The sequence below is a fragment of the Nothobranchius furzeri genome, chromosome 14 (assembly GCF_043380555.1).
Source record: "Nothobranchius furzeri strain GRZ-AD chromosome 14, NfurGRZ-RIMD1, whole genome shotgun sequence".
Classification (NCBI taxonomy): Eukaryota; Metazoa; Chordata; class Actinopteri; order Cyprinodontiformes; family Nothobranchiidae; genus Nothobranchius; species Nothobranchius furzeri.
In genome coordinates this window covers 2476833-2487613 of record NC_091754.1, presented here as the reverse complement: position 1 = coordinate 2487613, position 10781 = coordinate 2476833, and the positions used below count along the sequence as shown (strand labels likewise).

General features: G+C 46.5%; 1 protein-coding gene across 1 annotated transcript; it reads left to right on the top strand.

The window, feature by feature from the left end:
* Positions 1–1168: 1168 nt before the first annotated feature.
* asb1 (ankyrin repeat and SOCS box containing 1) lies at positions 1169–5744 on the top strand. Its single transcript, XM_015965519.3, has 5 exons — positions 1169–1400; positions 1905–2043; positions 3035–3337; positions 3468–3850; positions 4754–5744. Exons 1-5 carry the CDS (start codon positions 1307–1309, stop codon positions 4882–4884), a joined length of 1050 nt encoding a protein of 349 aa, XP_015821005.1. The 5' UTR covers positions 1169–1306; the 3' UTR covers positions 4885–5744.
* The last annotated feature ends 5037 nt before the right edge of the window (positions 5745–10781 follow it).

The window sequence follows — 10781 nt, the reverse complement described above, 5'->3', positions numbered from 1 at the left end:
CGGTGACGTCAGCTATCCCGTAACCTTGGAAACGGCACTCAGCAACACGTTAAACTGTACATTGTGTAAATGTGGAGACTGTGTAGTAGTTTAAATGCTTCTATCATTCTGGGTTTGAGTTAAATAAATGATTTTGTCTCGTTTATCCCTTGTGACAGGATCTTTATGGGGGTGTGACTGGTTTGGTTGTTCAGGTAATGAGAGGCAGCTCTGTCATGTCAAACATGTCATGTTTCTCTCAGAGAGATGCTTTCATCATGGGAACCTGTAAGAGTTTATTCTTCTCTTAACACATTTGATCTAAATGACCCAATAATAATAATAATAATCCATAAAACACCGTAAAAAGGCGAGGATTCCGCTGATTTAGATCTTTCATGTTGAAGGATTGTTGAGTAAAAATAAAAACTGCTGCAACATTTGACCTGCAGAAAAATGCCAAGGACACAAGTTTCTTGTCAAATAATAAAACCGATCAACCTTTTCTTGTGAGTTTTGTTGCGTTTTCTCTCAATTTGAATCCTAATGGCCTCCTTACGGATGTTGGATGGCAGCTGTAAGGCGACCAAACTTTACCTTCCAGAGTGTTTTCATCCTGGTGAGTTACAGGTGGAGTCAACCGCGACACACACACACACACACACACACACACCAGCTGATCCGGGCACACCAACACACAACATAACTTCTTCTGTGGGATGACAATTTTGATTGTTTTCCTAGAAAAACCAGCAAAAATAAATGAATAAACGTTTACTTCTCATCTGGACATTAAGTTCACTCACACCACAAACGAGATAGCCGAACGTGTCCGTTATGCAGGGCGGCTGCGGCAGCCTCCGGTCTCCGGTACCAAACCGTTTTAATGCTGCTTTTGTCCCGACGTCTCTGTTTAACACATCTGTATCTTCCACATCCTTTTTTGGGATTTTAACGTGTTCAACACTTTCTTTCTCCCAAACCTGCTTCTTCTCTACATGTGTGTTTGTTTAGTCATGCAACGCCCTATTAAGTCGTAATTATGGAGATATCTCATAATTACGACATAATTATCTCATAATTATGATTTTTTTTTTCATCAGAGTGGCGGGAATGTGCTTCCATTAAGGGGGCGCGTCCCCTTTAAATGTGACAGCTGAGCGCAGGCCGGAAGTAGCGCAGCGAGCCGAGGGGACGCCTCCCTCCTTCCGTTTGTTTACGTGCTGCTCTCCGGTCAGATTCAAACCTTTTGGCCTTCTTTGTTTCACCAGAGAAGAGAAGCGGAGCGTCTTCCTGCGGGTCTGAACCGGTCCGGTCCGGCAGGAGCATGGCGGACGGCCCCGACGCCCACGAGCCTCCCAGCGTCACCTACCCTCCGCTCATCACCGTCTCCCACCTGCCCAGCGGGACCGGTAATGCAGGTAAACACAAACCTACAGGACCTTCTCAGAATAAATAAACAACAACAACGGGGCGATGGTGGCTCAGGGGGTAAGTGAATGCCCAGAAGGTTGCAGGTTCGAGCCCCCTGTCGCTGTCCTGTCCTTGGGCAAGGCACTCAACTGCTGGTGGTGGTCGGCAGACTCGCCTCTGTCAGTGGGCAGCTGAAGCTACACTGTAGCTAATCACCACCAGTGTGGGAATGATTGTGTTGTAAAGAGCCTTGGGGGGCTCCAGGACTCTATATCAGATATCATTGATGGCCATCTACCATAAATAAAAACAACAACAACAAAGCTGTGAACTCTAACTGCTAATGGTCTGTCATCAGCCACGCTAATCGGAACAGATGACCTGCATTCGTTACTGCAGCGGGGTTCTAAAGGCCCGTACCTGTCTGAGGCCACGGCGGCGTTACTACAGCCAAACTGACCCGCTCTTTAGGGAACATCAGGAAGGCCTAACATCTGGATTCTCTCCAACAGGTCGTCAGCTGAAGGAATGGCTGCAGGAGCAGTTCTGTGACAAGCCGCTGGAGCAGGATGACATGCGGCTGCACAACGCAGCTCATGTGGGGGACCTGGACACGCTGAGGGACCTGCTGCAGGAGGACGGCTTCAAACGGTGAGACGGGTTCAAGCCACAGCGACCCTGTCGTCAACGCTCTGTAAACACGTCAACAACAAGTCCAGTAATCCTCATCTCAACAGCTTCAAGCAACACCCTGGTTTCAACCAATCTAACAAAGCAGAAAATCAAATGAAGGAACTTTTCACAAATTACCAGTTCAGTTCATGAATTTCTGCTCATTGTTCAACTTTTACTGTTAAGAACTGCAAACAGACACGAGGTTTCTGATGTTTATCCACTTATGATCGAAACTAATGACAGAAGCTCTTTCGTGTAAAACCGTCCAGCTTGAATCCAGAAGGGCAGTGGACGAAGACTCACCTGTTCAGGCTGGTTTTGTATGACCTTCTTCACCTCTCTCTCTTTATTCTGCTCTCCCCACCTATTCCACCTTCCTCAGGATCCACTGGTTTCCCTCTTTCCTGTTCACTCTCTCTCTTTCTTTACATTTTTAATCACAATTGTCTATTTTTGCTCATTTAAAATATATTTTTAAACATTATCCAAATTATTTTTTATACTTTTACATGTTTTGTTTTTGTGAAGCGCCTCGGGATTTTTATCTTGAGAGGCGCTATAGAAACGATCTTTTCTTCTTCTTCTTAAAGACGTTTCGCCTCTCATCCGAGGAGCTTCGTCACTTCTGACTGGAACGTGCAAGAGTGAGCTGAAACTACCTGTGAATACCCCTCCTCCCTGTCCTCCGGGGAGTTGTGGTAGAATGGCTGTTTTGATCGAGTGCGGTGGCCTAGACTGACACTGTTGATGGACCAAAGCTGCATTTTAAAAGCTCTTCCTTCCCATCTTCCAGCCTGAACTGACAAAGCTCCTCGAATGGGAAGCAAAACTTCTTCAAGAAACCGAAGAAGTCCAGTTCCCTTCATGTGAACCCTTTCGGATTACCGTGACCTGGATGACAGAACCGTCACGGGCATGTTTTAGTTTTAACCTAAAAGCAACTTCCTGTTCTCCTTCCCGTTTCCAGACGTATTAACGAGAAGTCGGTGTGGTGCTGCGGCTGTCTCCCGTGCACCCCTCTACGGATCGCCGCCACAGCCGGACACGCCGCCTGCGTGTCCTATCTGATCGCTCAGGGGGCCGACGTGGACCTGGTCGATGTCAAAGGTCAAACGGCACTCTATGTGGCCGTGGTCAACGGCCACTTGGACTGTGTTCGGATCCTGCTGGAGGCTGGAGCCGACCCCAACGGGAGCCGCCACCACCGCAGTACCCCGCTGTACCACGCAGCGCGGGTGGGGAGGCTGGAGATCCTGCAGGAGCTGATCAGGTGAGGATCAGGACCAGGTGATCAGTGGAGTGAAATAAAGCAGCTCTTTAATTTTTTATTTTCCATGAACATTTTTTAAAGTTTGGTTCCTCTTAAGTCGAAACTGTCTCCGTGGTTGGTTTTGCTCCAGGTTCAATGCCGACGTGGACATGGACTACCAGCTGGGCCCCCGGCTCCTCCTGAGCGCTCGTACCCTGAACACCTTGGTGGTGTGCCCCCTCTACATCAGCGCCGCCTATCATCACCTGGAATGTTTCCGGCTGCTGCTCCAAGCCGGCGCTCAGCCGGACTTCAACTACACCGGTCCCGTCTGCCACGAGGCTCTGACCCGGGGCCTGGCCTCCTGCCTGCTGGATGCGGTGCTGCGACACGGATGTGAGGTGGCCTTCGTCCACCTGCTGCTGGACCACGGGGCCAAGCCGGCCCTAGTACCCTGGGACGAGTCCGAGCTGGAGACGCCAAACCGGAGGAAGGTGAATCCAGACGCGCTCAGGGTCTTCCTGGAAGCAAAGAGTGAGTACAAAAAATTCACCTTTCATCTAAAGATGGCGAGCTTCAGCAACACGGCTAAAATCCCTCCGATTAACAGCAGAGCGCCCGGGAAGCCCGCCTGTGGCTGTGCAGCTGGGATACTGGCAGGCCAACACGGATTCGCTCCATCCCAAGTTTCTGCCTCATCCACACTGATCACTTTAGTCACCGGGCGATCTTTTCAGACGTTGCGTTTAGCTTCATCTCAAGCTGGACGACTTCCTCACCGGGCAAAGGTCACGATTCGCGTTCTCACACCCTGAGCTCACGCTGTACGTGTGCTGGCAGCACGCCGGACCTCCGAGTCTGAAAACCCGGAAGGTCGGCGTCGCTATCGGAGGACATGCGGGAGTTTATGGGGGAAGACGAATAAAAGGAAGTAAACCCATATTTTTATTTTGTGTAAACAGCAGACGTGTTTGCTAGTTTATGGAAAAAAGTGTAGAAAATAAAAGCGGCATGTGGACCACCAGCCGGGCACACGAGTGTGTGAGCGGTTCTGGTACATTTGGGTCATGGTGCTGCTACAGCAATGCCCTCATGAGGGACGAGCAGAGTTCCCAACGGGTCTGATTTACTTGTGATTTACACGCACGATGGTGAATCAAGAGCTCGGTGTGAGGTGTTTATCGCATCCTGTCAGGTCGATGAAACGAGAGGAAATTCAGGTGTGTGTGTGTGTGTGTGTGTGTGTGTGTGTGTGTGCACGGTGAAGTGCCTTGACACGACTCTTGTCGTGACGTGGTGCTATGTAGACACGCTGAATTGAATTATCATCGATATGTAAAATCTGTGGTTTCTAATCAAAAATCTAAAGCTGTTGGGTTTTCCAGTCCGCACGGCGTTCCGATTCTATAGTTTGACTCCTTTGCTGTTTCTTGGCAGGAAATCCTCGTAGGCTGACACACTTGTGTCGCATCAGGATCCGCAGAACAATGGGCAAGAGTCGCCTAACCCACATAGCGTCGTTACCGCTACCAGAACCTATCAAGAACTTCCTGCTCCACCAGAACTGACTTTCCTCCATCCCGTGGTCTCGAAAGGAGCTCGTCCAACCTAATCCCTGGAAAAGCATTCAGAGAAAACTCCGTAAGTCCCAAAGACGAGACGGAGTTGTTGTGTTCTAACTTTCTAAAGCAGTTTTCCTCTCCAACTGTTCGGCCGTTAGCGGTACGGCTCATCTTTGTGCCGCTGTGAGAAACATCTGAAGAGTCTGAAGTCGTGGCTTTGTCTCCTCCGTGGAAAACCGTGTCTCGTACGCTCGACGTTTTTACCTGGATGTGTTCTGTATCGTTTAAAGTGTCATGATCATGCTGCTGCAGCTTCGTACTTTCTCACCTACATTCAAGAAAACCTGGATTTGATCCTTTTAAAGCTGCCAGAGTTAGCTGTAATGTTGTAATCTGGGATTATCCCTTTAACTGTATGATTCCAACCATCTGTTAGGGATTTATTGAAGGTGCTTGCCTTTTTTCAAAATGATTACAACCGAGAATGTTTCTAAAAGTATTGGGCGGCAAATGGTTTTATCAGATTAGCAAATGGACGCCACAACAAGGTGCACTGTGATGTCACCATTTGGTTTGTTTGAATCTTCCATTGATGCATAACAGATTTATTTGTTGTTTACCACTGCTGAGATGTTCAGATGAGGATTATCACTGCAGGGTCACTACAGTGGCTCAGGAGGGTCAAATATAAACACTCCCTCTTTAGAAAATCCGTTTGCTGCCCTTTAGCTCGACGGTTAGTTGTAGTTTGCAACACTTGTCTCTAGATGGCACTACACCCCACCCACTCGCCCTTTAAAATGTAAATAATTAGTATTTTAAAGTTTCTCTACATGCATGAATAAAGGAGCGAAACAAAACTCGTACTTTCTGACTGAATGACGAGCAGAAGCTGACATATTGGGTCTAAAAATGTGAAACTTTCTAGAAAAGAAATTACATTTTTTACAAGCCTTTGTGTTCACCTCCCAGAATGACGACTTCCCTCCGAGTTTGGTGATTTTCTCCTAAACTAACATGTAAATGTTTAGCGTGTTGAGCCGTTTGTGTGTTTTTTGGTTCATTATTGTTCTGATTTGCAGACAGTAAATACGATTTCAGATTGTTCTCGGATGTTGCTTTGGTTTTATTGTTTGGTGGCCGCAGAACATGAGATTGTTTAGAGTAGCACTTAAAGAGCAAGTCACCCCTAAATCAACTTTTTTTGCTGATAAACTAAATAAACGAGTGTCTGATCGTGCTGCAGACACGTGTCGTCAATAATTTGGCACTTCAGTGCATCTTAGTTTTAGGCAGAATATTTAAATTTTAACTGGCAGTGTTGCGCCGTCGTCAGGGAAAAACTCTGCACTCTATTTGAATTTAAATCTGCCACCGCTATTGGCTAAGAGGTATGCTATGATGTTAGCTGGTACATTATGATGTCACAATGCCAGTGTGTGTGTGTGTGTGTGTGTGTGTGTGTGTGTGTGTGTGTGTGTGTGTGTGTGTGTGTGTGTGTGTGTGTGTGTGTGTGTGTGTGTGTGTGTGTGTGTGTGTGTGTGTGTGTGTGTGTGTGTGTGTGTGTGTGTGTGTGTGTGTGTGTGTGTGTGTGTGTGTGTGTGTGTTTTAGCGGCTCCGCCCTCGGTCTGCCAGGCAACAGCATTTGTTGCATTTTTCAAACAAGTCGAAGTGAAGTAAATTTCCTGTAGGGGGTGACTTGCTCTTTAAAGACCAAGTTAACTTGTTTTTTCAACACCTTTACAGTGGTCTCTAGTACAAACGAATGCCTTGTGAGTCAGGCTCTGTGGGGAAAAAAACCCTGGCACTCCTGTTCCAGGAAGTAGAAGTTAGCCAGAGAAGAGGTGAACTTCAGACGGGGGGGGGGGGTCTCAATGTCAGGCGCCTTGCTGATGAGGACACCGTCCTTCCTTGGTCAAAGAAAACGGTTAAATGGAACAGACTTGCATCACGTGACACAGGAGATAACGTTATATTTTATATGTATTAGTTTCAGTATAAATATCTACCGAGCCTTTTATTTTTTTTATTGTGTTTATTTATGTTTATTAAATAAAAAATATAAGTGAGTTGCTACCCGCTAGCCACCGAAGCTGCAACTACTAAGCAGCTAACCAACAACAGATAACTTCTTTGGATAAAAAAAAAAAACATTTTTAATTAGTTGACTTACTTTTACACTTGAAAGTTGTCCCAGAAGTAGCTGCCGGCTTCTGATCCGCCATGCTTTTGAAAATATCGCGTGTATTCTGCTAAATTTTTGACCAAGGCTAGGCTACAAGACACCTCCCGTGTATCCTTGCTCAGCTAGCTAAACGGCTAACAAACGGAGAACACACACCTCGGTAGAACAGGAACACTGGAACACGTCTTGGTGGCTCTCGATGACGTATCTCCTAGGCAACCGGGGCGAGGCCAAGACATCAAGGCGAGGTTCCTAGGCACTGAGAAACACCCGGGGAGTTTTTGGAGTCTTATTTCCTGATATTTGGACATCTCTCCTCTGATTGGCTCTGCAGCATTGATGTTTTTTCTCCACCAATAACACGAGCCTGGAGGACTTCTGCTGTGTGGGGGAGTTGCTAATTCTAATGGTTAGCTTCTACTTACCTAGACGTTCTCTGCTGTTTCCTGGACGCTAAACCAACAACAGCCTTCCCCGTTGTGAGTCCAGATGGGTGAGTGCATGAATGTTAGTGACAGGGTGTCAGGATTTTCTAATCCGAGAGTTTCACCGTCTGTTTTCTATCAGAAGCTGCTGCAGGAGACAGGTGTAGGAGACTATTCTCATGTTCAGCCTGCATGAAATACAAGAATAAGTAAAAATGGTTAAAAAATTTTTTTAATAATTTAACCTTTCAAACTTTTTTTGGCACACTGCACTTTTTCTCTGTTTGCCTCCTAATAACATTTTTACCCTTCTGGGAAAATCGAGCAGTTTGGTCCGAGCGTGGGAGCAGCCTCGATGGCGATCTCTGATATTTCTGTGAAGCTGATAAATGAGTCAAAACATCACGATAGCTGAGACAAGTCTGTTAGTGGAAACAGTGGAAAAGTGCTCTGCCTGGGAAGGAAGCAGCGGGGGGCACAAGGGCAGAGGAAGATGAGGAGTTTAAACCCTGACTAGGCCACGTGGAGAGCCGACGAGAGCACAAAGCAGCAATAAAAGGTTTCACTGGACTGTTCTAACTCATCGATTCAATGTAAACAGCAGCTTTATCTGTTGCACGGCGTCTCTAGATGGCACTGTTTTCCTGCCAAGCATCACTTCTTCTCCTACTCTTGCAGCCTCTCTGCCCGTTCTCCTGTCCCGACCTCGGCTCGTGTCTTCTAGAGCTTCATCCTTTCAGATCTCATTAAAGCAAGTCTTTCATTAGCAGAGCTCACACTCCGGCGCAGACGGAGCCAAGACGAGTCGGGACGGTTTGGTAAACCACCGTTTCCTGTGAAGATCCGCCGCTGCTGCTGGAGTTCTCTCTTTCAAGTCCGTTTTTTATGTCACAGTTTATCTAGAGGGAAGGGCACCCTGGTGGGTTTGCTTCAGAGGCTTTCTCCAGGAGGGATTTAGCAGAATTCCCTTGTTTCAAATCCAAATGAATCGGAGACGCACAGGGCCTTTGTTTCCTCTGGAGCGAAGCTGCAAGAGCTGAACGCTGTTGTTCATTCCAGAGTTTATTTGCACCACAAACTGCAATCAAAATCCCACCAAGCTCTTCTAATGTCGCCGCAGCGTTCCGTTCAAACGGGGGGCCCGCGTGTGGGCCCCGCTAAAGCTTCATGACCCCACCGCAGCTTTTAAAGATGTCACCGCGGATTCGTCGTTTCCACACACATCTGCTGAGCTGCAGGTGTTTGATGCTAGTCTGGTCTGATCTAACTGATCCGTGACTTGAATATCCCACCCTGACGACTCTGCCCATCGTCTCCCTGCTCGTGCGCGGGCCGTTTGGATTTGGACCACAAGCTTTATTTTGAGTGATCTCACTCTTCAGGCAGGCCGGATCTCTTTGATTTCACCTCCGTGACCACATCACTGGCATGTTTACACAAACACACCGAGTCTGCCTCTACGCCGGCGCAGCTCGGCCTTCGTCAGCGTTTGCCGCCACACAACGAGAAGCGCAGGAATCCAGAGCTGCAGCAGCTTGACGTGATTCACAGAGGTGGCTCAAATCTGAGAAGTCGACCCGTTCCGGCTGAAGCCTGACCAGCTGCACAGGACAGCCTGGGCGTGAACGACTCCAGTTGTGCATGTTGATCAGTTTTTAGTTTTGTTTCATGAATGTTCTGAAACCTGGGCACATGTGGGCTGCACGTCCGGAAGCCATTTTCCTCTGGCACGGCCGTTCTGCTCCATAAAGCGCTCCTTCAGAGCTCAGGCGCAACACAAACAGGGAATTCCTTCAGCTTCACTGATATAATTAAGGAGTGTTTGGTTAGAAACACCCAAAGAGTCTTTTCTAATAAAAGTGGGCTTTAATTAAACGCCTCCGAGGGGCTTGATGAGTCTTAATTTGACTGGGCTCCAGGGAAGAGGCGGCAGTAGGACGGATGTGAAGGGATTTCTTCTGCAATTACTGTCCCAGGCTGGAACTCCTAATTGGCTCCCTCTCATTTGGGTGATGTTTAGTCGTTGCGCGCTTGAACTTTAAGCTCTGACCTTTAGAAGTAACCAAGTTTAAAGAGCTTCAAGGCTTCGTTGGATCTACAAAAATGTCGTTATGCACGAAGCGACGGCGTGTGCTGTTGGTGGGGGTGGGGTAGGAACGCACCCGGAAGTTCAGGCTGAAACAAGCCCGCGCTGAAGCTAGGTGCAAAATCATGATCGACTTAATTTTTGTTCAAACGTGAAATTCGATCTTCTGCATTTCTGATATTTTACAATAAAATTTTTTATTTATTTACCGCGATTGAATTGTAGCTGAATGTTATTAAATCCTCATTTTTCTGAATGTAGTATTTCCAGGACCAAATAATTGAATGCTTCTATTTCTCCTTCCGTTTTTCATATTTGCATTTAAACTTTTTATTTTCAAACCCAAGAAACTTGCAACACACACGTGGAGATGCTCTCTCCTCCCAGACCGGTTCATCCCGACTTTGGAGTGATCTTCCTTCATCCTTACGTAGTGCCGGTCTGGAGCTACAGGCCCGTTTGTTTAAAGCCGCTTTTACATAAATCTTTAAAGTTAAAGTCCCATCAGTTGTCACACACACAGGTGTGTGTGCGACATTTGTTCTCCGCATTTGACCCATCCCCTGGGGGAGCGGTGAGCTGCAGACACGGCCGCGCTCGGGAACCATTTGGTGGTTCAACCCCCCAATCCAACCCCTTAATGCTGAGTGTCAAGCAGGGAGGTGTTGGGTCCCATTTGTTCAAAGTCTTTGGTCTGACCCGACCAGGAATCTAACCCCTGATCTCCCAGTCTCAGGGCATAAATCTTTAGTTTTCCTATTTTAACTCAAGTTTGTAATCATTCTTTTGTTTCATGATATTTTATAACTGAGTGACTTTATTTTTGCAGATGTGTGAATTTATTTCTTTTTGAGATCTTTTGATTTTATGACTGTTTTATTTCGTTTGGGTCTATGTGTGATTCTCTGTCTGTGATCAGTGCTGTATAAATAAAATGTACTTACTTAATAATAAAAGGCTAATTAAAACTTTTAAAAAGTTTTCTTTCTTTCATTTGGCTGCAAATCCAGATTTAAAGCAATAAAAATGATCAATTAGGATCATTCCTCCTACAGTTGACTAGCATGGTGTAAAACTAATGATCTAATGATAATCCTCATATTTTTTATTTTGTTTGTTTATTTTGGTCATTTAAAAGGAAAAGAAAGAACACAGTAATACATGTTCTTTTGGACTATTCCTTGGTTTGTGTTGTATTTATTTAAGT

Coding starts and splice junctions, on each gene's coding strand:
- asb1 (XM_015965519.3), top strand. CDS start 1,307: ATGGCGGACGGCCCCGACGCCCACGAGCCTCCCAGCGTCACCTACCCT. Junction 2,044..3,034: donor CAGGAGGACGGCTTCAAACG/GTGAGACGGGTT, acceptor TCCCGTTTCCAG/ACGTATTAACGAGAAGTCGG. Junction 3,338..3,467: donor ATCCTGCAGGAGCTGATCAG/GTGAGGATCAGG, acceptor GTTTTGCTCCAG/GTTCAATGCCGACGTGGACA.